Source organism: Solanum dulcamara, chromosome 10, assembly GCF_947179165.1.
Source record: "Solanum dulcamara chromosome 10, daSolDulc1.2, whole genome shotgun sequence".
NCBI classification, from domain to species: Eukaryota; Viridiplantae; Streptophyta; class Magnoliopsida; order Solanales; family Solanaceae; genus Solanum; species Solanum dulcamara.
Genome location: NC_077246.1, coordinates 72,015,273 through 72,042,952, shown reverse-complemented (window position 1 = coordinate 72,042,952; position 27,680 = coordinate 72,015,273). Strand labels below are relative to the sequence as shown.

The window sequence follows — 27,680 nt, the reverse complement described above, 5'->3', positions numbered from 1 at the left end:
CTTTGACCAAATCCTCTAACAACCAATCTAGCTTTGTATCTGAGCTTCAAGTTGTGTTCTTCAACTTTAACTTAGAACACTCATTTGTTCTTCAAAGCTCTCATACCCTTAGGCAATTTCACCAACTCATAAATGTGATTCTCATGCAAAGATTTTATCTCATCTAGCATGGCTTCAGACTACTTATCCTTATGCTCATCTTCCATGGCCTCCTCATAGCACCCAGGTTTACCCCCGTCAGTGAGTAGCACACACTCATTAGGTGAATAGCGAGATGAGGAAATATGTTGTCTTGTGGACCTCTTAAGAGGATTATTTGCTTCTTCCACAATTTCATGAGAAGGAGTATTATCAATAACAACATCATTGTTATCATCAGCATCAACATATTGATCCGGACTTGATTCTGAGCATTACCATGATCGTCAAGCCTACCAACATCATCTACACTTGTATGAGGAAATTAATCAATATGGATTACTCCATCTGAACTTGAAGATTTTAGCTTCTCTGTTTTGTCAATATCTTCAATTCTTGAATCATGATATTAATTTAATTGATATATGAGTTCTAAATTCTAAGCAAAAAAAAAATGGCACGATTCTATGGTGTGGTAGATGGTGGCTCAACGGTTGAGGGTTCGGGGTTAATGATAATGGTGGGAATGGTTATTATGTCTGTTTTAATGATTTCTATGGTCATTTTTGTTTGTGGAGACTCCTCTAACAGACAAAAGAGACGTCGGGGTGACGAAAGAGGAGACGGTGGAGGCGGTTGTAGTGGTGAAGCAGGAGATGGTGGAGGCGGTTGTGGTGGTGGAGGAGGCAGTGGATGCGGTGGGGGAGGAGGATGAGGTGGTTGCGGCGACAGCGGCGGCGGATGCTGAGTTGATTAAATTCTTGTATTTGTGGAGTCATGGAGAGTTATTCTTGAATATATAACTTGTCCTTTGTTTTGTCACTTTCATGTAGATAAAAATTTAATGTACGATATATGTAGAATTTAAGTTATATATGTTGTTAGTGTACATTATTAGATCATTCAAGGGATATATATGTGAAAATCTTTGTAAAAAATGAAATTTGTAATCATGAAAATAAGATAAATTTTATATTACAATATGTAAAGATGACTTGATGCTTTATATATACGTTTTGTGTAAAAGTTTTATATTTGCGAATACTTTATGCATGCATGGAGTCTCCAAGAAAATATTATAATGTTTCTAGATTGTAAAAGTCATCGTAAAACTTTCATTAGTAGTTAATGACGTTTGGACACACTTCTTATTCATTTGAACTAATTAACCCCAAATGTTCCTCCAAACCAATCAACCCCTAAATTCACTTTAGTTGATACTAACAAATGTGTATCAGCAATATTAAAAGTCAGAAACAAGCATGAAAACAAAGACTATTGAAAGTAGATGCTTGAGTTGCAAAAAGAAATCCTATGAGATCAGTGGCAAAAAGGCAATCAAATTGCAAGGAGTAACGTATAGCAACAGCACGAAGCTGTTGATACTATTTGCAAGCCGGTGAAAGTATCATCTCTATTTGTTGCGCTTTTTAGCCTGCTTGCCTTGACCCTTCTTAGGAGGTCCCTTTCCACGACGTTTAAGCATTTCAAGCTTGCTCAGGCGCTCTTGCTCTTGACGTGCCATCACAAGAGGATCATCTTTCATGATATCATGTGGGTACCATTGTGACACCTTCTCACCGATGAGCTTCTTGCGTAAAACCTTGTGGGATGATCTCTGCCCGGTTGGATTAAGCACATGACCAAATATCCTGGCCCTTGCCTCAGCCACCCCTTCAATGGCTGCAGCAGCTACCACGTTCTTCAGTCTCCCAAAGTTCATTTCTTTGTTCCAAAAGCAGCTCAGAACACAGATTATCTGCCCAAAGAAGCAGAGTCTCAAGTTGCAATTAATATATTTTAACTTCTTGTATCATGTAAGTTGCTTTATTTCCCATATTACAATTCTCTTTCTATGTATGATTACTTGTAGTTATCTTTTAGTGACTAAGAGAGTATAAATTCTCTTACACTACCAGCATAAAGAACACATCAATTAGGAATAAGCCTTAGAAAATCACACAGCTGAAGAAGTTTAAAGCCTTAGCCACAGCTACAGACCCAATTATGTCTACAAGTTGAATTGTGACAGCTAAAGATCTGCGCAAGCCACTACCAACAAGGGTTCAGTGAGAAGTCTAATGCAATTGCAAATATATCCGATTGACAGAGAAAAAATCAAGAAGACATCAGGAGTTAGAAGACGAATTCATTGCTATCACTTTAAAACAAAAGTCCATCAGTTCAACATCTTTCATAAGAACTTCTACCTTATCCAGAACACCCTAATCAACAAGGGTGAACTATTCTCTCCCTCCTTTTCTTTTGGTACAGCCGTACAGCTTTATGAAATGCATAGCATCCATTAAATTGGATTAATAATAATGATTCAGTGGGGCCTTCTATATTCTCTTTTACACTCAAGAAGGATGATAACTAACAGGTATGAACACCACAGTCGCTTCCCCCATCTCCAACCTATTGCGCCTTAACGATTGCATATTTCACCTGTGAATCAGTTTACTATATGTATGCCAAATGAAGAAAAGAATTTAACCAATTAGTTAATACTATTTTGCAGCTAACAATGATATTAACACATGATTATAGTGTTAGCTTAGAGTAACAGCACTTGCAGCAAAATATTGGTATCTTCAACAAGATAGTCCACAATTAAGTATACTACATAGAGTACAGTTAAAAAAAAAAGAGCCAAGACCCTGACTGATGGATGCACTTGGCACACTAACATTCCCTTCAAAGTGTCCTTTTTACTATGGAGAGCTGTGAGATAGAAACTCCCCACTAATGATAAACTAGTCCAATTTGGAGCAGTACCAGCAGCATGTTCTTGTTGCTACAGACCAGGATTGGACAATGTAGATCACATATTTGCTTCTGGAAATTTTGCCAAGCATATTTGGCAACAATTCTCTAGTTCATGGGGGATACTGCAAGGGACCTGCCCCTTGAGAAGCATCCTGATAAAATGGTGGACTGCCAAGTCCAATAATGAGGTTCATAAGCTCATGTTGCAGGCCACTCCTATCTTTGTTTGTTGGCATATATGGAAGAATAGATGTGCTAGTAAATATGAAGGAAAGAAATCCAATACTACTAGAGTTAAATTCTCCATAGTCAAGGACCTATACATGCTGATAAGCACTGCTCTTGTGAAGTTGGAAGGAACTGGTCCCTATGGTAGAACAGTGCCAACAAGACATGAGAGTGACCAAAGTTATGTGGATCAGACCTCCATCTTCCATTGTGAAGTTGAATACTGATGGGAGTGCATTAGACAACCCTGGGAAAATTGGAGCAGGGGGAATATTAAGAGACCACAATGGTAACTTAATATATGCCTTTGCAACTCCATTGGGAATGGGTACTAATAACCAAGCAGAAGTGCAGGCAGCAACTATTGGCCTCAATTGGTGTCTCCAACATGGCTTTGATAGAGTGATATTGGAAGTTGATTCAGAATTATTGACTAAGTGGCTGAAACAAGACCTCAAACCACCTTGGAGCATTCACAGATATGTTACAAAATTACAGTCTTTGGTCCAGTAATTGGAACTCTTTCAGTGCAAACACATATTCAGAGAAGCAAACCATCCTGCAGATACCTTATCAAAATGCAGCCACATGTTCAATGATACACAACACTTCTACAACCTCCAGCAACTACCACATGAAATAAAGGGTTACATCAAGATGGACAAGCTAGGAATGGCAAGCTTCAGAAGGAAAACTCTAAAAAGGATCAAACTATCCTCTTGACTGATCTCATTTTCAATGTGTAATAGACTATCTATGTGTAATTTGTTTTTCTCCTTATTCCACCTAGTTATTTCCTATTGTAAGGGGAGAGTCTCCCTTGTTTACTGCTTCAGTAGAACTACTAACATACATTTAGAAGTAAGAGCTATAGTAGTGGTGTCTTCTTGTTTGTTTACCTTGTGCAGGTACTTTACACAGCTGCACCCTCCAAGAACAAGAACTTCCACCTACCACAACACACAAGAGCATACAGCAACATCAATCCAGACCAGCAACACATGGATCCACACTCAACAGCCATCAAAAATGAAGCTTTAGTTCCAATTCTGTTTCCTGTTGGGTGTCTCTTTGTGCAGGTATCATGTCACTTTGAGCCATGTGGTGGTGTTGCAGCAGCTGAGCCTGGAGTTCATGCAACATCTCCACAACAACACATGGAGCAACTACAGTACAGCAACAGCAGACTTCATTGAGCTACAAAGACAACTACAGCAGCTGTGGAACTCTACCAGTTTGCAACAACAGCACCTAGGCAGAGTTCAGCGGCCAACTGACATAAACAAAGAGGTCTACAGTACTAAAATGAGGAACAATTTGAAGCTGCCAACTGACAGAATGCAACAACCAACAACACCAAACACTATTGGGGGCTCCTTTTGCTTATTTGTTTGTGCAGGTACATAGGGAGATCCCAAGAAGTTGCGGCTCGAATGGGTAATCGGAGACGTTAGTCGAGCGACCCTGAAAATATTGCCGTCTTAATTTCTTTCAATGACGGACACATTATTCATATCCAAAACAGCAACATCATGACATCAGCCGCTTTCAATGCATGACGCATTCACATCTCATGGACAAACTCGGTACGACAAGCCTAAGAAGGACAACGATGACACGACCGCTCTCGATCCATGGAAATGGGAAGTTTCGTATACTTGCTCTACTTCGATTTAGCTATGTTTTTAATGTAGCTTAGTTGAATAGGACTAGTGTAGGTTTCTTTCTTGATTTACATGGAAGGGGAGAGTCTCCCTCATTTACGTATTTCTTAGTCGCATTGTATCGAGAGGAGTCATCTCATAGGTTTATCGCTTTTCCATCTAGTATTCGAGGATAAGTTGGTCGACCTTAGTAGGTTAGCCGACTTATGAACCACCTTAAGTTCGGAGGTAAGGTTTATGTCCCCCTCCGTGTATTTTTATTATTATTTTTATTTATGATAAGGCTTGGGGGTGCTGCTCAACCCCTGACTGTGCACGAGAAGTGGGAGCCTCGTGTAGGGTCTGTTCCCATAAAAAATTAAAAAAAAACATAGAGTACAATTGAATCCCAGTGAGCCAGGCATTACAAAGGTGTCCTATAAATTCTAGGATAGATGGAGACATCACCGTACTACTATTAGAAATTTTGACAAGAAAATAAGATTTCATAGAATAGTACATGAGATTTCAATTGTCAGAATCATGGGTGGACTTTGTTGCAGACCATAATTGTATTACGAATGTGGGTACAAACTGCACTTATCTGACCAATCTAAATTTTGGATTAGTCTTTGGTTATAATTGATAAACCAGTGGATGTTCCCCTCCACCCACCCTCGGTAAATAACAAATGTAAGTTAAAAGACCGATCTTTATACAAAAAATAATAATTTGAAATCAGGGGCTCAAGTGAAAACATGGCTCCCACCCCTATGTTTAAACTATGAACGACCCACTGTCGTACTAGTAAAAGAAGAGAGCAACCAAGGGCAATCAGAATATAAGGTTCTGACCTTATGTTGCGAGTAAGATGGATTCGAACAACACATCAGGCTTGCTGTATTGATTAGGTCACAATGATAAGAAGAGAGCAACCAAGGGCAATCAGAATATAAGGTTCTGACCCTGATGTTGCGAGTAAGATGGATTCGAACAACACATCAGGCTTGCTGTATTGATTAGGTCACAATGATAAGAAGAGAGCAACCAAGGGCAATCAGAATATAAGGTTCTGACCCTGATGTTGCGGGTAAGATGGATTCGAACAACACATCAGGTTTGTGTATTGATTAGATCACAATGATAAGCCTCGAAACTTATATAGATCAAATTATGTTACTTGTAAAATTACAAATAATGGTAAATGTGACTAAATCGTCCCAATGACAACTAAATTGAAACCAAAATAACTATAAATGAAGACCCAGTCTGAATATTGAGTTATTGACTAATAATTTGTTTTAATGACAGAGAAATAATGAATGAGAAAAAGGTGCTTCATTTTCTATATAAAAAACTGAACAATGATTCAAAATCTATAACAATTTCATATAAAAATCTCACAATTCTATTACAGATTAACCCTCACATCTCAGTCGTAAACACAAATTCACAGTTACAATTTTTTATTAATATCAAATTAAGAGAAGTTATGACCTATCTAAATTTCAACTTTTTATGGAAAATCAAAAGGAAACAAAAACATGAAGCTCACAAAAGTATTACCAGTCACCGGAGAAAGAGAGGATGAGAGAAACGCAAGAAAAAGGGGAAATGCAGAAGCTGTCCTTCACTAAACTCAGTCCCGAAAGTAGGACTGTTCAAAACCGACCGTTACCGATAACCCAACCACAAATTTGGCTTATTGGTATTGGGTTATCGGATTAGCGTGTGGGAATGAATTTAAATTTTATAATTAACGGCTTATCGGTGTGGGGGGGGTTACTCAATTTTGTTATTGGGTAAACCGTTAAGAATTTATTATATTTTATTATATTTTTATCCCTAAACATATAAAATATGTATGGTAATTATAATTTGTAACCATAAAAATAAGCCTTAATAGGACAAGTCCATTTAGTTAAATAGGTCAAGCCCATTTAGAGTATAAGACCCTAATTTTACCTAAATCTGTGGTAAAATTATGCTAAGTATACACTATTTCCGATTCATATTATTTGTCTTTTAAAAAAAAAATTGGTACTTAAAGTTATATTTATTGAAACGAATTTCAGTTTACTAAGACGATTAATAATTGGTATATGAGGAAATATATATTTCCTTTTTTGCTTTTATAATTTGAATGACTACTGAAACTAGTGTGGTAAATCTTACAGAACATACTTGATTTTGAATTTGTAGGAAATTCTTGATAGCTCACCCAGTATAGGTGTATCCTCAGGACTCAACAAGCTCTTCTAATATAAAATTAGAAATGTATAAACTAACAATGATTCAATAAGAAAAAAAAAACTCAGTACAATAAAGACATGATAAAGGTTTTTTAATTATATTCAAGGCCATCTAATATACTCTATTAATCGTGGTTGAAGAAATATTGGCATAATTGTGATAACGGCCGGTAACGATTAAAAATAGACTCTTTAATATGGTCATTAATTATGACACATTAACGAATGAATATAGACATGGCTTTGCACACTAATATCCAGAGAATGAATCTGAACATATACGTAGTCAATGTTTACACTTTCCTTTGAAGATACATCCTCATTTTTTCTAACAACTGGTATATCCTCTTGTCTGGGTGATTTATAGATGGATCCATGGGGAATTCGATTACTATTTGTGATAAAATATATGGTTTTCAAAGTGGGGATACATGTGTCATCGTTATTAAGAAATTTCAATTGACAGTTGGTGATTTTAGTTCAATAAATCCCAATCTTGATTGTGAAAAGATGTTTGCTGGTCAATGGTTGTGCCTCAACAGCTTGGAGTTCATGTACCCTTAGAATGTAGTTTCTGCAACACTGATTTAGAGTCTGTGGGTGACTTGTTTTTTGATTGCACTGTCACAAAGTCTATTCGGGCAGGATTACTGCATTGGTATTCCAGAAGTATTGGTGGCTGGCAAAGTGAGCTACAATGAGCAAACATCCAGAATATAAATTCATTTGGAAAAGGGTGCTTTAGTTGGGTGTGCTTTTGCCATTTTGGTAGCTCTACTATGGAGGGAAAGAAATAATTCGAATAAAGCCAGCTTCATGATGATGTGTTATGGAGGAAAATTGCCTATCATATTCATGTTAGAGGCCACCCATGATTCTGACAATTGAAATCTCATGTACTATTCTATGAAATCTTATTTTCTTGTCAAAATTTCTAATAGTAGTACGATGATGTCTCCATCTATCCTAGAATTTATAGGACACACCTTTGTAATGCCTGGCTCACCTTTGTAAGACATAAATCTTTGCCAATCATTATCTAATTACAATAGCAACCAGTCTTCAATTTATACCAGAATATGAATTATATCCATGAAAAACTAGGGCAAAAGAAAGTAAAAAAAACATCAAACATGAGCTAAATACGCATGTAAATCAGCACACAGGTAATTCATCCATAACAAAACTTGAACCTTTACAACCTATGTTACATGGACTCCCCTAAACCAATTCAAACCCGACCCAGATGTGTAAAAATCCGATATGGGTATCTCCAATTTTTGGCTAATTGAAGAATCCACACAAGAATCTGAAGCAAAACAGGTACATACAAACAATACAAAAGAACGATCCATATAACAAAAACGAGAAGAACTGAAAACTTACCAAGACCTGAAGCAAAAGACCGAAAGTTGAACGAATCTGGGATTCTTGAAGGAAGATGGAGAGAAATACAGGAGAAGGTGGTGAAGAGGATGGGGGAAAAGTGTAGAGATTGATGTTTTTGATGGGGAAAAGTGTAAAGATTTGAAATTTTGATGGTAAAGATGGAATTTTTTTTCAATGAGATTGAAAAATATTTTTTTTTGAATGATAGAGCATTTGAATGGGCTTAAAAAAATAATTTTTATGTATAAAATGTTTTAGAATTTTGAAGGGCATAAAACAATTTTGGGTGAAGATTGAAATTTGTTAGCAGCTTTTACGGATTTGGTTTCGGTACAGAGACGGTGGCCAATGGAAGAAGACTAATAAGGATTAAGGTGGTCTGTTTAAAAGAATTATTTAAATTAATTAATTAAAATTTGGTTAAATAAATTTTAATTTATAATTAATTTTAAATAATTAAATTGTAATCAATAGATGGTCGCCACGTGTTTAAAAAAATTATTTAAATTATTGAATTAAAATTCTGTTAAATAAATTTTGATTTATAATTAAATTGTAACCAATAAATGATCGCCACGTGTTTAAAAAAACTATTCAAATTATTTAATTAAAATTCTATCAAAAAAGCCTAAAATATCTTCGAACTATTGAAAATGGTACAAAAATACCTTCATTCATCTATTGGACCTAAAATGCCCTTTTCCATTAAAGAAAAGGTCAATTTTGGACCTAAAGGTGGATGTAAAGAGTATTTTAGGTCCAACAGATGGATGATGGACATTTTTGTATCTTTTCCAATAGTTCAAGGATTTTTTAGACCATTTTCTATAGTATCAAAGTAAGACACTCACTCAATATGACGGTATGACAAACGTCAACAAGGATACAAAGTCCCTAAGAGGGGTAAGGGGGAGGGATATGTAACACTCGTGACTGAGGGCAAGTCAAAAAGAAGGATTGACAGACTTTTAGGTTGACAAACTTACAAATAAAATACATTTAACATCTTAGACGAATTTCAAATTAGAATAAAAAAAAATTAAAAACTTCGTACATTCATATGATCCACACATTTTTAAGCTCGATTAATCACTACATGTCATGGACTTAAATTATTCATCCAAACGCTATGTTTTACCAACTTTTCGAAAAGAGTAGCCAAAAAAAGACTTAATTCTTGCTAGTGGAAAACTAATCAATTATTTTGGAAAACTTCAAAAATTCTTTATGTTATCCAAGAAACCTTTTTCTTTCCTGTGGAAACTTTAACAAGAAAAAGGGACTAGCTATAATTAATTTAGAATTTTAGAAACACAAAGAAACATAATAAAGGAGTCCACCACTATGTAGAATTTTGTCATAAGTGGCCATACAATTATTGGCCATCACATTGGACCTTTCTTTTAAAAAATAAAATAAATCTGTGTGCCTTCATTTTTGTACTTTCCATACTAAAGAGTTTCTAGCAATAAAAGTGGGCAATTAGTTGTTTTTTTGGATGTTTCTGTAAATGAATCATATAATAACTTAATGGTCCACGAAACATCTTTTTTCATTTAAGTTGAATTATTATATTAATATAGAGGGAATAAACAAAACTATAGAAATATAATTTTATTATTCCGCAGGAATGAACTTGTTCACATTGTCTGTCCTAAGCTCGAATAAAAAAGGAGAGTGGTCGAGAATCAATTGAAAATAAGTTTTCTATCTCTTAAAATTAGGAATAAGAATACGTATATCCTATACTCTTTAATCCTCGCTTGAGATTACTCTGAATTTGTTATTATTGTATAAAAATAAAATTAAGCCAAAATATTATCAAGTTTTCTGTTTAGTCCTAATAAAAAAGGTCTTTGATTGCATTTTTAACATCATGTATAGTTTTGAAAATCTTTAGAAAATAATTGTAAGCAAAACTAGTAGTATAGCTAACAAGTTTAGCCGTTAGAAAAGGCACATATCTATACGACTATGACGGAATCAGAATTTCAACTAATAAATATTAAAATATAAAAAAATAAAATCGTATAAAATTTAAAAAGTTCGATTGATACACCTCAAATATATATGGCTCCATCACTATCTATACCATGTTACATGATAAATCAGATAAAAATGTACATTAATATACTTTACGTAATAAAATAATATGCACACATTTCATGCTTTCATTAATTTCATGTAAATATCAAGAGTGCCTCTAAAACTAATTAACAATATCACCGATTGTCACCATCAAACATATCCAAAAAGAGGCAAATTAAGAGTCGATTTTAAGACAAACCAAAGGACACAATTATAAATACAAATTATTACTTCCTCCATTTGAATTTATTTAACTGGTTTTGAATTAACGTAGGTTTTAAAAAAAAATATGACTTTTGAATTTTATGATTTTAAATTAAAGATATGTAGAATATATCAAAATATCAGTTAATTTTGTGGTATTAAATACGACATATAGAAAATTAAAATTAAAGAGTTCTCAAAAAAAATACATTCTTTTTTTAGACGGATTAAAAGGAAAAATAGGACAAATAAATTAAAACGAAAAAAAAAATACATAAAGCTACGCACAAAGAAATGAAGTTTCTTCTTCTGACAGATTAAACCATATTGCTTATGAAATTTTTGTGTGTATATATATATATATTTTAATCTTTTCTATACCAAAGAAATTCTAAGTGAAAAAAAAATTACTTAAAGAGGTGCAAGTGAATGCTCTAAGTTTATGTTTTTATTTTATTTTCAAAGGTATAGTAATTTAGCATTTAATCCTTTCTTAATTGCCGCCTTTAATTTTATAAGTAATTTTATTTGCAAAAGCTTATTTATAATTTGTGGTTTTTCCACCATGGTGAATTAAGTTTATATTTTAGCCTTCCCTTTTAGTTTTTTTTTTCCTCCTATTGCTTTACAATTAGATTAGGAGGAACCTTTACCTATACAACAAGCAAACCTCAACCAACAATCTTCTTTTCTTTCTTTTTAGTCTTCAAAGCAAAATTCAACTAGCAAGATTGCAAGTTACCTAACGGATTCAAAATTTAAAGTTGATATACTCATCTTTTAAGATTTTTAATATTTAATTTATTATATTTTAGAATTACAGGTTTAAGTCTAATATTTATTGCTATTTTAATTTTACATGTTAATATATATTTTGTGTCAAAAATATTAGATTCAGATAGATCAAGTACCGACAAAGCGAAGTCAGAATCTTAATTTATGCATTCTTGAATTCTAGATTATTATTTTTTTACTGATTGTAGATAAATTATGTATACATACAAGGTGAGTCTAACCCAAATACAAAGTCGGGACTAAAGTTATTATAGAAATATCAACCTCTTATCCTACTACTATTGCATGTCGGCATGGATACAACAACAACGACCCAGTAAAATCCCACAACGTGGGGTCTAGGAAGGGTAAAGTGTACGCAGACCTGACTCCTACCAAGGTAGAGCGACTGTTTTCGAAAGACCCTCGGCTCAGTAAAATCAAAAAAGAAGTCAGATAAGAATAAGAAGTTCAAAGCGATATGGAAAAGCAAGTAACAAAAGCAACCCAGATAAAATAGAGCAATCAAAGTACAAAAAGCAATGAAAGTAATAAATAATAATATACATCAGACCACAGGGAATTATAGTGCACTAATACGCCTACTAATAAGGAAGAATGGCGAGACTATGAACTAGCCTTCTACCCTAATGTGGGTCCTCCACACCCTCCTATCTAAGGTCATGTCCTCGGTAAGTTGTAATTGCGCCATGTCCTGTCTAATCACCTCTCCCCAATATTTCTTCGGCCTACCCCTACCTCTTCTGAAACCATCCATGGCTAACCTCTCACACCTCCGCACTGGGGCATCCGTATTTCTCCTCTTCACATAGCCAAACCATCTCAGTCGCATTTTCCGCATCTTGTCTTCCACCGAGGTCACTCCTACCTTGTCCCGAATAGCCTCATTTCTACCTGTCACTGCTGGTATGCCACACATCCATCTCAACATTCTCATTTCAGCAACTTTCATCTTTTAAACGTGAGATACCTTAACTGGCCAACACTCCGCCCTGTATAACATAGCCGGTCTAACTACCACTTTGTAGAACTAGCCCTTAAGTTGTGGAGGCACCTTCTTGTCAAATAGCACACCGGAAGCGAGACTCCATTTCATCCACCCTACCCCAATACGATGTCGGCATGAATGGTTCAGTAAAAATGGTGGACTATAAGTCAAACTTTATTGAAATATCGTAAATTTGTAAAGTTAACCCTAATGTTATAAAAGAAAATAGAATTAGCTATGAATTTTATCGTTAATTGATTGTTAAATAAAATTAGTCATAATTTTTAGTCTATATAGAATTAATGAAGAGAAGGAAAACATCTTAGTTATAATTGCAAAGACCAAAGTTAACTAATTCCCCACATTTACTGCTCAAGGTGCAAGAAATTCTAGGAGCATCATTTTAAGAGTTGCCATTTATGAAAGGGATAAAAAGTCTTTTACTTAATCTATGGTTTCACACAATATGGTACAAGTACTTGCTTTTAGAAATTTTATCGGACACAAATTCAGAATATGAAGTTCATAGTAATCTCAAATTAATATATAATATAATAATATTTGAATTTATATTTAAATTTTTATAAATATTTGATAAATTCTTGATATGAATATATAATATAAACAAAAACTATTAAATTTACGTGAACTCATAAATTATTAGATAAATTCCAGTGTGTTTGCTCACCCCATGTTTTACTTTTTTCACAATATTACTCTAATTATTTTCACCATCACTTTATATATCTTTTATAGACTAACAACAAACAATAACAACAATAATTTTAAACTGATATTTTATCTTTTATAGATTAACAGGCAGATCGATATATTAAGTTTTCGCTATGTGTTGTATTTGGAAGAAGATCGAATTGTAAAAATTTATTGTACGGAGCCTTACACTACATTTTTATAATTCTGCTTTATAAACATCTTTTATTGATTGACACGATAAAATAATTTTTATATTTATCGCTTAATTTTATCTTAAACTGAAATGACAAATCATCGAGATAGTATTTTTTTTAAAATCACTATAAATAATTTGAGCCCCCCAAAGTAGGAGTTAGGTAACTATTATCAAACTTTTGAACTTACCACCCCAAACAGGCAAACTTTATATTTATGACAAATTACAAATTAAACTTCCAACTGCATTATTAATTAATAAGCAGAATATATAAGTCAGCTACAATTATCAAGCATCTCTATTTAGAACTACTACTATTAGATTACCATCCAAGGAAAAAAAGTTAGATTACCATAGTACTAAGGTACAAATATTAAAGCACATGGTGCAATACTTTCATGTTAAGTCATGTAATTATTTAGAATATTCCCTCTATTCCATATTAATTAATTTTTTGGAGTTTTTTTTATATTCAAAATAATTTAATTGTTTATTTTTCACGATGAATGTTTAAAACTTATTCCATCTTTACCCTTTTCTTTAATAAAGTTTTATATTCTCTAAAACTACACTACTTTCAGAATTATATATATGATTTCACATTTAATCATCTATATGAGGCTAAAATTTTCAATTAACAAACAACGTTTTTACAGAGAGATTTAACTGTACTGGTTCCCATAAATAATTTAAACCCCCACCCCAATTTTTCATATTACCATATTTAAAAAATCAGCCAGAATTTCAAAAATCCATAAAGTTGAGAAGAATTTTGAAATATTACCATTTTTTTTTGTTTCCCTTCGAGAGTTCCGATTAAATTCAGATCGCACACTGCAGGGTTCATTCGGAGATAGCATTCCAACAAGATTTTCTCCATATTCAGACTTGAACCCGATACCTCTAATTAAGGGTAAAACAATCCACCACTGCACCACAACCATGTTTGCGGTGATATTGCCATCTTAACATACAGTACAACTATAATTAAATGACTCATTCTTTAAAGTTCAAACCCCTTAGCAAATGCTTATAAATACATGAGAGAGAATCCATTGTTGAAAGCACAAGTAGTACTTGTTTGAAAGAAAATAAATTGAAACTTTACTCTTATAAATAAAAACCTTGTAACGTTTTAAAAAAAAAAGTAATTCACAAAAATTACCTTTAAAAAACATATAACAATTTCTTCTTGTCATTGTAGAGGTATGCATTTTTTCTTCTTAATTTCTTCTTCTTGTTTTTATTTACTTTCATTATGTTATATTCTTGTGTAAAAATGACGGATTTTAAGTCATATACACTGTTAATATTAAGTTTTCCCCCCAATTTTAAGTGAATTTTAACTTGTTTCTTTGCTTCAATTATTGTACTATACGGTGTTTTTCTTCTTTTCTCCATAATTTTCTATATAATTTTTTCATTACAGTATTTTCTTTTCTTACTGATTTTAATATGATTCGTGAGTCTATCGAAAAGAGTCTTTCTCTCAAGATAGAGATAAGGTTGTGTATTTTACACCCTCCCCAAACCCTATTGATGGATTACACTGAGCATGTTATCGTTGTGTAGTAAATTTTAACTTTGTGATAATAAAAAAGTTAACGATCTTTTTAGGTTACATGCTTATAAAGCGATTTAATTTATCTGTATAATAGATTAAACTCATAAAACATTTAAAAGATTCTACATGACATGAACTTACTAATTAATGTGTTTTTGCAGAAAAAAAGAAGTTGGAAAATAATGAAGAAAGTTTGGTGGAAGAGACAATGGAGTTCTTTTCTTGGATATTTGGGAACTTTTCTTCAGTTATTTCTGCTAATTAATGATTGTGCAGCAACAAGGTATTGTTCTGTTCTTTATCTTACATTTGCCTTTTGGTTTACCTTACTCGGATTCTTCAAAAGTATTGATAGCTAACTATTTTTGAAGAATTTACTATTTTAAAGAGTCGGAGCAAAATAATATTTGGCATTATAAGCATAATATCAGAGTATGATTATTTTTGCTATTTTCTCTGTTCTGACAATTTATAATTGCTAACATAATATATATGAAATAGAGTTCTTAGATTTTGTTTGAGAATCTAGAGAACTGGAACTATTCCCTTTTCTGTTTTTTGGTTTGCCCTGCTTTTTTGTTTTCAGTTATTGCTGTTCTTTCTTTTTGTTTTTTATTTGGTGTTTGATACTCTTAGACTAATTTGAATTTACGTTGTATAATATTTATTTAAAATGAAAGTATTTTTCTATATACTTGAAGATCGAATTCGAGATTTCTAATAGTAATGTCAAAAATTTTCTAAAAAAATATATCTTTTATTTGATATGTTATATATAACAATAATAAAGAAAAAAATAATTTATTATTTACTCCGTCCCATATTAGATGGGCTTTCAACTTTATACGGTGATTAAAAAATTATTAATACATTGAAAGACTTTACCATTTTGCCCTTTGTTTATATCAATGCAATATACATAAAGTATAGAAATAGATAGTATTGAGAATTGTTTACATTCAAAAGGCCTATTAATTGTAGAGGTAAAATAGAAAAAATTTAAGTAATTCTATCTTGATTTAGTAAGTACTCAAGTACTATGAGACAAACATTTTTAGTAAGATACCCATCTAATATGGAACGGAGATAGTAGGTACTAAAGATTATTATTAAAAAAAAAACTAAAGCTTAGTACTACCATGAGTGAGAGTTTGATTATGACCCATTTTTTAGTTCATTTCAATCTAAGTAACTTTTGACTAGTTAATTAACCATCTATTTATTAACTCGATTTATTTTAACCCTTTTGAATTCTATTCAACCTGATTATTTGACACCTTTACTCTTTCTTTTTATCATTAGTAATTTCATTTTTATGAATTAAAATCAAAATTTGATGAACAAGTACTCATCGCCCAATTATAATGCAACCCCTCACTTGGGACAATCTAAGTTCAAGAAATACAAATTGTCTCCTTTTTGGTACCTTAATTTATGGGCGCATGACTTAGTTTTCTTGTGCTTAGGGAAAGGTATGTATTTCTTTACGAAATAAATATAAAGTTACACATGCTATAGATTTTAATTTTTTACTCTTAAGAGGTCATTCTGTACGTAGAATAAATGGGATGATTGGAATTAAGATTATGCTATATTAAATTGAATGTATAATTTTAATCTGAAATTAATAAATTTATATTTTCAATCCAATAAAATATAGATAAGATATTTTTCTTCATACCAAACACATTCTTAATTTCAACTTTAGTCCTGAATATCCTATCTAATTTAAATTTCTGTTTCCACATCCTAAATGTGATAACTTAGTTTTAAAATTATAATTCCGAAATAACTTTATTCTTAAGCCAAATGAATCGGAGTCCTTAGTGAATAACTTTGTAGCTTTAAAGTGATTAGGTTAGGTTCTACCATAATTAACCTATTAAAATATTGTCCCATACACTTTCCCCAAGAAAAAGAACATAGAAAAAAAACATAAAATTTTTAGTGGTTCTAGATTAGGAGTCTAATGTAAAAGCAATTATTGAATATGTTGTTTTTTTTTTTTTTTTTTTTTTTAATATCTTAAAACAGTTACTAAAGCCCAAAAGTGAGGTTCACTTTTGTCCACAATAATGTAAATTAGTTCCACCAATTTTTTCTTTTTGCAGCTTTTACTTTCAACTTGATTTATAATTTACCTAACTTTTACGCCTAATTATTTCAAAGAATACTTCCTCTTTCACCCCATAGGTTGGAACTATTTTGAGTGAGAGGGTATTTTATATTTAAATTGACACGAATATAGATAAAATATATATATATATATATATATAAGAATGTGAAATAATTCTCTTAAAAGACTAGGTAAAATGATCTCGTAACTTTGGGAGAAGAGAGAAGGGTGCTTCCTCACAAAGAGGATCACAACAATAGATGGACGAATAACGACTTTTTATCGAAAGCACAAATTTTCTAGTCTTTCAAATTGGATCATAAATGAGTTTCTTTTTTATAAATAAACAAAAAAGAGAGGATGATGATATTATTATTTTCATCCTATTTATCCTTCTCCAATAAATAATTTTCACCTACTTCTTAATTAATGTTGAAGAGAGGTAAAAACTAATTTAGTCAAATAACCTTCTTAATTAATGTTATTTATATGTAATATATATGTAATTTTCACATGGATTTATTTTTTTATTTTTTGTATTGTTTTTCAGGAGAATTGTTGAGAAAAACATCCAATTGGAATTGCAATCCTATCCTCCAGTGCAATTACTTAGACTGAATAAACATGTAAGAACATCTACAGTATTTTTAATCAGTGATATATCTACTTAGACTGCAAGGTGGTCAGTTCAAAATAATAATTTTGGACCAATTATTTTTAATAAGCACGATAACTAAAATGGACCGGCCGAGGGAGTAATAAATTTATGGACTTATAAGCTGATAGTACCAACATTTTTTTTTGTCCCTTTTGCAGGTGTTGGTGGATAATGGCCTTTTCAACATCACATTTTCTATTCCAGAGGGAATGGTTACTAATATACAATACAATGGAATTGATAATTTGTTGGAAAATAAAAATAAAGAAAATAATAGAGGATATTGGGATATTGTTTGGAATAGAGCAGAAAAACAAGGGGACATCTTTGACAAGTAAGTTTTTTTTTTTTTTTTTTGTCGCCTGAATTTCTAATTAGGATAATACCACTTTCGATCCCTTAATTATTGATAAATTATAATTTCGATTATAATGAGATAAGATTAAGCATATTTAACTTTTAATTAAATTACAATAGTATCAACTCTAATTGCAGTGTAGCTACAAAAACTTAGCATAAAATGAGAAAACTAGATAGTATAACGGTTAATAATTTGATAAATTTGTGAAGATTCACAAGCAGAGAGCTGCAAAAGGATAAAAATTAAACGTTTTAATCAATTGAAGATTAAATATGCTTAGTATCACAAAGATCAACGATATTTGAGGAATTAAAAGTGCATTTTCCCCCCTTTTTAATTTTTTTGCATTTTATGACATATTGTAGGCTTGAAGGGACAAAGTTTGAAGTTATATTGCAAGATGAAAATCAAGTAGAGCTTTCATTCACAAGGATTTGGAAGACATTAAATTCCTCAAGTCTTTCTATGAATATTGACAAAAGGTGAAGTGTAAGTCTTTAATCCTTGCATGAATTACCACTAATGTTTTTCTCAAAAAACCAAATATATTTGATAACTTCACTTTGTAATGTTTGATCATTTTAAATTAGTGAAATTATATAATCTATAGCACAAGTCATTTTTTTCTACTACTATCTCAATTTTTACTATATACCACTTGGCTCTAATAATACTCTGATATTATTTTTTCGAATCTTATTTCACAAATTCTACAAGTATCATTTGTTACGTAACTTTATACCTAACCAAATGCTAGAAATGATTTAGCAAAGTTTAAACGTACCAAATTAAAAAAATATTTTGATGCTCAATACAAGATTTTAAAATTTTTTAATATGAAATTATGGTTTTTCTTTCACTATAAAATTTAGTTTAATTTCTTGTAGGTTTATAATTCTTAGGGGGAGTAGTGGCTTTTATTCCTATGCAATTTTTGAGCGTTTGGAAGGATGGCCAGACATAGATGTCTATCAAGGGAGAATGGCATTCAAGCTTAATGAAAAGTTGTAAGTAACACAACATCGTCCCCCGCACCCCACATTATGTGTATGTATATAGATGTTCTATTTCTGAACTCGAGTTGTTGAGAATGACAATAACAAGCAGATATTCGAAGGTATAACAAGAAGGGTGAAAATTTTGTCTTAAAGGAGGCATTTTGGCACCCTAACAATGAGAAAATAACCTCGTTAAATATGTTCGGAAGGAAGATTGCAAGAAAATGGTATATGCATATGTATATACGTACTTGTCTACGTATGAGCGTATGTACATATGTGGCGCAAAAATGTCTTTGTATGTAGTAGATATATATATATATATATATTGTTAAGAATCTATTGACTGAGTTGATACATGAATAGTTGAGAAAGAAAAAGTAATAGCGCAAAGAAACTCTAGTAGATTAAAAACTCCTTACAATTATTTAAGTTTTAGAATTATCGTGAAATCTTTCACTGATACTTGCATCACTGAGCATTCCTAATCACATGGAAAAAGAGGTCAAATGGCAAGGCAGGGCCATACTCCCGTTTGGCTCCTCGCATTATAGCTCACATCCAAAATCTGATTAGGGAACAGGGCAACGCCCATGAAGCTCCGGCGGTATGGGAAGGCCTGCCAGGCCGTATGCCCATGGGTGCAAGATTCTTCGAAAAAGCGTGGGCTGACTTGGAGACCTGGGACCTTGTCTTAGTAATGAATGAAGAAAAGCTCTTCGAGCTTTCTCCGCTAGCGGCTTACCTAATGGTCGTTCTTATAAAGCTTGCTAAGCCTCGCTTCCCTATCTCCTTCACTTATTAAGTGGAAAATCATCGTCGGCATTCTATAAGCGATTTGACCGAGTCTATGAAACTTTTCTTTTCTTGTAAATAACTTGTCTATATCACACCCCTTTAGTGTGTGATTCTTTCTTGAACCTTGCATGAATAAGGATGCTTTATGCACCAAGCCATGTTTTATTGTGATTACTGTTGGGTTTAATTGATAGTTTGAATGAGAAATTGAGGGAAAAAGAAGTGGAGGAAAAAATGATATGTTCTCTCTTGCTTTATTAAATAAGTTTTGGTCCCACATATGTGGTGGAAAGAAAAAGTCTCCTACTTAAAAGTAGAAGCACTCCTTTATGTTGCTAAAGGGTCAAGAAGAGGGTCTCCCCTAGCGCCGTTGTCGTCGTCGCTCGCTCGGCTCGGCTATGGCTACGGCTTCGGCTTCGGCTTTGGCTTTGGATTTGATTGATTGATAATCTTTTTGGACCAAATTTCCTTTAAATTTTAATTAATTAATATTATTTATTTATTTAATTAATTTAGTGAAAAAATCGTGACCCGTGACCCGCGACCCATTTCTTTCCCGGATTAATTTAAAAAATATTTCCCTCCGTTTTTTCAATGGATTTTTGAAAGGTTGCAACCTTGTCCGAAAAGTTGCAAACCTTTTCTCAACAGACAAATCTATTCCCAACAGGTGCCTTTTCTTAAAAGGTGTAAACAGTCTATATATATCTGTTAATCCTCAGAATGTTCCATATGAAATTTTTGAAATAACATCTTCTTCTTCTTTCTGCACTTCCTAAAACTCGTGTGATATACAACCTTCAAGTGGTTCGCAGTCACCAAAGATTTGCAGTACCTCTACTTTGGTGAGTAAATCGTTCTATTCTGGGAGGAAAGATTCCAAAACCTCGGGTACTTTGAGGGGAATAATTTCCTTAAGGACACACTGTGTATTCAGTGGGCTCGATTTTGTTCTTACAATAATTTTTTATATACCGTTATTATTTTCAGATTCATTCCAGATTCTGTTTTTTTATTACTTTCAGAAATTATTGTTATTGTTTAATATTTTCCAATACAGTTTACTAACAATTACAAGCTAAATAGTTTCAACTTTTTGAACAGGTTCTCATACATGGCTATTTCAGATGAAAGGCAGAGGATAATGCCTACAGCACAAGATCGAGCAATGGGCCAAGAGCTTGATTACAAAGAAGCTGTACTTCTTACAGGCCCATCTAGTTCTTTTCTCAAAGGAGAGGTACATTTCATGATTATAATGCACAAATTAAGATTATAGTCTAAGTTCTCGTTTTTTGCAAACTGAAAATCTTATAAGAAAACATTAGAAAACAATCTAAAATTATGTAAATTATTATAAATGTTAGAAGAAAATCTAATGTTTTGTTTCAAAGGTTGAGAAATCCATATGCAAACATTAGACGTGAGTCTAGCGTTGTCTAAAAGAGTCGAGCTATATTTGCACGATTTTTAAAAGTGGAGACAAAATTTAAATAATAGCCTAAAAAAGGAACAGTCCAATGTGGTGTCTAAAGTTCAATAATATATGTGCAAATATTATATTTGAGTCTAACATTGTCCCCAAGATCCGGGCTATATTTGCACGATTTTTAAAATGTAAAGACATAATTTAAATAATAGCTTAAAAAGGGAACAATATAAGGTTGAGAAATATATGAACAAATATTAGATCTGAGTTTAACGTTGTTCGAATGAGTCTGAATATATTTGCACGAATTTTAAAAGTGGAAACAAAATTTAAATGATAACGTAAAAAGAGGACATCTGCATATATCGACCATTATAATACATCTTAGCTATTTCTCCTATCTTTTTAATCATTTTTTTAATTTTTAATTTTATTTACTTTTTTTTCTTTATTCAGGTGGATGATAAATATCAGTACTCTGTTGAAAACAAAGATAACAGGGTCCATGGGTGGATAAGCCCAAGCCCAAAAACTGGATTTTGGATGATTACACCAAGTAATGAGTTCCAAACAGGTGGGCCTGTTAAACAAGACCTCACTTCTCACACCGGCCCAGTAACACTATCTGTGAGTATATAATACTTTTTACGATGATTTTATCGCGCTCGTATGAATATTTTATTTGGATGATTGTGGTGAGAATGATCAATTATTAAGGGAATTCGATACGAGCATTTTATTTTGGATAATCATTTATGTAAGAAAATAAAGAAGTTCAACTTATAGGCTAAAAACCATAAAATCACAAATAACCAAATCGATATATCCGAAGCATAACTTTAAATATCAATCCAATTCGAACTTATGTAGAGTATAGTTGGATTCTTTCTTGAATTCAAAAATCAAAAATCCAAACTTAAATTTTCATATTCAATTCGAACTACTTTAACGCCCATAATTAATCTTGTGTACTATAAATATTATATTGGATTTGAATTAGATTTTTGATCAAATCTATTTTGAGTAACTGTCTCTATTATGTCGTTGCTAGTAAATATTATTGTATTCTATTTTGGATCTTCCGAATCATTCCTACAGGAACCTACGAGGATTTATGGACAATTCAAATAAGATTTCCTTTTTGAACAAAAATCCATCAAACGTCTAGTTTTTTTCCTCTTTCTAAATTTTATTGTTCTTTTAGAATCCACACGGTAGTATCCACACTTATACAACACTACTAGTTAACCACGGGTATCAGGGTGGAAGTTAGGGGACGGTAAGAAGTTCATTCAATCTCTTTTAATGAAAATTTTAAAAATTCTCTATATAAGGTTAACATTATTTTTTATGTATATATAACAGATGTTCTTCAGTACACATTATGGCGGGGAGATTCTAGGACTCAAATTTCGAAATGGAGAGCCATGGAAGAAAGTTTTTGGTCCGGTTTTTATTTACTTAAACTCTGTTTCATCAGATGATGAAGACATTCTAACATTATGGACAGATGCAAAAGAACAGGTACTAAATTAATTTGTGTACACAATATTCCAAGAAAAATAGTACATAAAAGTTTTTTTCTTAATTATTGATCTCGAATTTAATGAAAAACAGATGTTAATTGAAACCGAAAATTGGCCGTACGATTTCCCTCGTTCACAAGATTTCGTTGGTGCTGATCAACGGGGTATTATAAGTGGCAGATTACTTGTCAACGACAGGTACATTAACTTATTGTTGTGGGAAGCTTGCAGAGGTTTTCCACAAAATGCCTCGTACCATTAAAAGTATTTTTATAACTTATAGATAAATTCCTAATCTTTTTAACTATTAAGATGAAATTTTATTCGCACATCAAACACAATCGAACAATTTGCTTTTTTTTTTTATTGATTATTAATAAGCTACAAGTTTCTTATTGCAGCTATGTAAGTAAAACACTTATCACTCCAAATTCAACTTTCATTGGATTGGCTGCACCTGGAGATGTTGGATCATGGCAATTTGAAAATAAGGTTTGTGTTTTGGACTTGATGTTATTAAATAAGCGGGTTGAATTGAATTCAGACGAATTAAAATATATTGACTGTTGAGTTAATAAATGATCGAGTAAGTAACTTGCTAAAAATTAGTTGAATTGAGATGAATTAGGTCAAAATGCGCTAAACAATGGCTAAATGTGCAACCAATCTAGCCAACTCTTACATGATTTTGATCGATAATCTCTTTGTTTGTTTTCGTATAATGTGTTTAGTTACCTTATGACGTTTTTTTTTAAAATTATGACGATATACAATATATCAAATCAGAAAATATATAAATATTTTGACAAAGTTTCTCATGGATTATTTGAACTATATATTTAACACAAAATCAACACAATTTTTAGATAAATTGAGTTGAACGTGTTATAATGGATTGAGTTAATAAATAGACGATTGGATGATCCGTCCAAACTTGAACAGATTTGGCGAGTCATATTTTCATGGGATAATTTTTCATCCCTAATTTTGGTATATGATTTTGTATGTTGTTTTTCAGGGTTATCAATTTTGGACTCAAACAGATAATGAAGGATACTTCTTGATTAACAATATCATCCCTGGAAATTATAGCTTGTATGCTTGGGTCCCTGGATTTATTGGTGATTACAAATACAAGGATTACATCAACATCAACCCAGGCATGATATATTTTTACGATTTCTTTGACGTGCCACTATTTCTCTATTAGTCTGTTCGGAAAAAAAAGAACACATTTCTATACTCGAAAAATAATCTAATCTTTCATTCCACAACCGCAAATCTTTGTCGTAAATGTCTATAATTCCCTCTTAAACTCTATAACCAATCAAATATTACCATATAGATGCAGATGTAACATGTTTCCTACGAGGTTCGATTGAACTCAACATAGAGTATATATACAAATTTCACTAAAATTTCAACGAATATTGAATTACGATCCCATAATTTTCTATGTGTAACATGTTCACTTTTAAATTTAAATTCTGAATCCGTCTCTGTAAAAACAGGATCAAGAACTAGGCTACACACTCTTGTGTATTACCCTCCAAGAAATGGTCCAACATTGTGGGAAATAGGCATTCCAGACAGAACTGCTGCAGAATTCTTCATTCCTAATCCACAACCAAAACTCCAAAACCAATTATACACTACACGTTATGAAGAAAAGTAAGTCAATTTCATTATGCACTATATTTATTTTTGGTAATGAAAAAATCACTCAATTTTATCTAAGTACCGCAAAAGTCACTATAGTACTATTCTTGTAACAATAAAGTCATTCAACTTCGATTACATATCATATAAAGTTATTATATGATACTTAGATGGAGTTGAATAATTGTTTTAATTACAAAAGAAAAATTGTTTAAAGACTTTTGTGATACTTAGGCAGAATTGAGTGATTCTTTTGTTATAAAAGATTGGATAGTTTATCAAATTTGATCTAATAAATAAAAGTTGAGTGACCATTCATGAAATTATCTAAATTTTTTTCCAGGTTTAGGCAATATGGATTATGGGATCGTTATACAGAAATATACCCTAATGATGATTTAGTCTACACTGTTGGATCAAGCAATTGTCAAACAGATTGGTTCTTTGCTCATGTGAATAGATATATTTACAAGTATGTTCACAAACATCCTATGCTCTTTAGCTTGTTTATTTGCATTTTATACACTGACAGTATAAATAAATTTTAAATTACATAGATAATTTGATTTGTCATAGTAGGTTGTCTGCCCTATTCTGAAAGTTACACTACTACAAAAATAGTCACTTTCAAACGAACGTTCGATCTCCGTCAGAATACCGTTAAAAATATGAAATTTCAGTGGAAATGCTTCTGACGAGCCAAATTCTGATGGATATTCCTTGAACATTAATCCGTTCAGAAATTAACGTGTGTTTAGTAGTATTACTAATTAATCTACTTACAATGAGCTGTACTTACCTGGAATTACTCATGACATGATTTTTGATAGGAGGGTGTGGAGGTCAAGTATTAGGGTAGAGGCTTAGTAGGTTGCCGAGCGTATTTCTTTTCCTTATTAGTAGTATTAGTATTATTTTTAAGGTGGTTATTTTTAGATCTTTAGTACTATCTGATTGTTTCTTTCGCTTCATTTATCTTATTATCTTGCTTATGTTACTATTTGTTACGTTATTATTGCTTCTTTTTCATCTCTTCTCGAGTCGAGGAGTCTTCCTACCATTGTAAGGTAGGGTAAAATATGTATGCCCTCCCCAGACCTCACATGTAATATTATACTGCGTACCCGATTCTTATTCTTTTTTCCAAACAGGGATGATGGAGACAAAGCATATATACCAACTACATGGAAAATTGTGTTTGATCTTCAAGAAGTAAAGGATTCCTCAAATTATACTCTTCAACTAGCATTAGCCTCAACAAATGAAGCTGAATTACAAGTATGGACTAAACAATTTTTTACATTATTCTTAATTTGTACAACTAGTATATCCTCATATATATATATATATACATTATATTTTTTTCCGATTAATTAACTGCGTATTTCAATTTTTATAGATTCGAATAAACGATCAAAATGCAGAGCATGCTCCTCATTTTACAACAGGGTCGATAGGCAGGGATAATGCGATTGCAAGACATGGAATTCATGGATTGTATTCGATGTATTGTATAGATGTACCTAGTCATCTTCTCTCCATTGGAACTAATGTTATATTTCTTAAACAAAGTAGAGGTTCGAGCTCTTGGAGTGGACTCATGTATGATTATATTCGTCTCGAAGGACCTCCTACAAATGATTAAATATTTGTAGTTGTTAATTTATTTATATCTTGCAATTGTAATTTTAATTTGGAAAAATTATGCGGATAAGTAAGCATATACTAGTTAATTAGCTAACATAGCTATAGTTTGAATTAATTATGGATCGCGGCAAACATCTAGCTGTAATTACAATTTGAGTTTTGTATAATTCGCGCGATTATATAGTTGAGTTTTGTATAATTCGCGCGATTTATACAAACGCTGTGCGCGGATCGAATTGTATAACGAAATATATAAACACTACAAATTATATAGCGAATTATACAAACGTTGTGCATGAATTGTATAGTGAAATATACAAACGTTATACAAAAATTATTAATTGTATAGCGAATTATACAAATATATACAAATATTGCGTGAATAAACTATAACTATGAAGCATAATTAAGATACTTTGGAGTGGCTATATACGAAAATTCTCCATTTAATTTTGCATTCTTTATAACTATCTTTAGGGTTAACTTTAGGATTAAGCAATAATTAGTATCACTTTAGGTTTAGAATTCTTTTACCAATTTGTATTACTTAGGTTAACTTTTTAAAATTTCAAAACCAAAATTATTTAAAATAAAAAATTTGACGGACACTTTTTCTATATATGGACAAAGTTTGTATTCCAATCTTTTATCTAACAATATTTGCTAATCTTTTTCACCAAAATAAAACATTGAGACTTTTGGGTTAAAAGAGGATTCTATCAAATTTTTATAAATATTTAAACACCATCTCTTTAATTAATATATTAAAAGACCTTCCCTCTAACCACATACATAAAACTCCTCGAGGTATGTTTCTTGCAATTGTTCTTTCTTCTTTTTATTTTAAAGATGCATAAACATTTTTTGATTGTATCTCATCAATTGTAAACTAGTATGTATCTGTGTATATATGTCACAAGGATCAAAATAATATTTCTCCGTCCCAATTTATGTAGCACTTTTCGAGATTCGAACAAGTTTATCTTTGACAATAATTTTTTCATATACCTTTTAAATATTTTTAATTGTTAACTGTTGTGACTTGTAATATTTTCACGTAATTTTCAAATATATAAATTTTATTTCTAAAAACTTGAAGATCTTATGTTCGAATTCACGTTCAAACTAAAACTGTTTGACTTTCGAAATTCAAAATGTGCCATATAATTTGAGATAAAGGGAATAATCTGTACGAAATGAAGTGAAGGAGGTTTGACGATGATCAACTCACTAATATGAAGTCAGAATCACTAGTAATCGTTTAGTTAGTCATATATTGGTGAGTTTATTTATCAAATCATATGCCTCATGAATGGTTCAAAGTTTGTTAATTATTTGGTACAAGATAATTGGAAAGAGGATATTGGATTGGCAAACAAAGGAAGAAATTATTCCTACTTTAATAAATTTTAGACTTGTAGTTTGACTTCCATATTATAATTATTTAAAGTATTAAAATTGAATTCTTATATTTAGTTCTCCAAAAAAAAATCGTCTAATTTTCCTTGACCAACTTTGTT

The 27,680-nt window shown here is 31.9% G+C and overlaps 2 protein-coding genes across 6 annotated transcripts; one reads left to right on the top strand and one right to left on the bottom strand.

The window, feature by feature from the left end:
• Positions 1-1,214: 1,214 nt before the first annotated feature.
• Positions 1,215-8,754, bottom strand: LOC129870728 (uncharacterized). 4 transcript variants are annotated; one of them, XM_055945576.1, is made up of 2 exons: positions 8,417-8,606; positions 1,215-1,897 (listed from the first exon to the last, which is right to left on the bottom strand). In XM_055945576.1, exon 2 carries the CDS (start codon positions 1,859-1,861, stop codon positions 1,553-1,555), a length of 309 nt encoding a protein of 102 aa, XP_055801551.1. In that variant the 5' UTR covers positions 1,862-1,897; positions 8,417-8,606; the 3' UTR covers positions 1,215-1,552. The 4 variants fall into 4 exon arrangements, 3 of the variants coding, with proteins under 3 accessions (XP_055801551.1, XP_055801553.1, XP_055801552.1); XM_055945578.1 differs by lacking the exon at positions 8,417-8,606 and adding an exon at positions 6,345-6,417; XM_055945577.1 differs by lacking the exon at positions 8,417-8,606 and adding an exon at positions 4,035-4,301.
• Positions 8,755-14,504: 5,750 nt separating this feature from the next.
• Positions 14,505-26,210, top strand: LOC129870435 (probable rhamnogalacturonate lyase B). 2 transcript variants are annotated; one of them, XM_055945228.1, is made up of 16 exons: positions 14,505-14,610; positions 15,130-15,251; positions 17,635-17,710; positions 17,901-18,076; positions 18,469-18,585; positions 19,006-19,110; positions 21,004-21,139; positions 21,785-21,955; positions 22,694-22,852; positions 22,946-23,052; positions 23,256-23,346; positions 23,873-24,014; positions 24,366-24,525; positions 24,857-24,985; positions 25,665-25,791; positions 25,913-26,210. In XM_055945228.1, exons 2-16 carry the CDS (start codon positions 15,151-15,153, stop codon positions 26,156-26,158), a joined length of 2,043 nt encoding a protein of 680 aa, XP_055801203.1. In that variant the 5' UTR covers positions 14,505-14,610; positions 15,130-15,150; the 3' UTR covers positions 26,159-26,210. The 2 variants fall into 2 exon arrangements, with proteins under 2 accessions (XP_055801203.1, XP_055801202.1); XM_055945227.1 differs by having other exon boundaries at positions 18,991-19,110.
• The last annotated feature ends 1,470 nt before the right edge of the window (positions 26,211-27,680 follow it).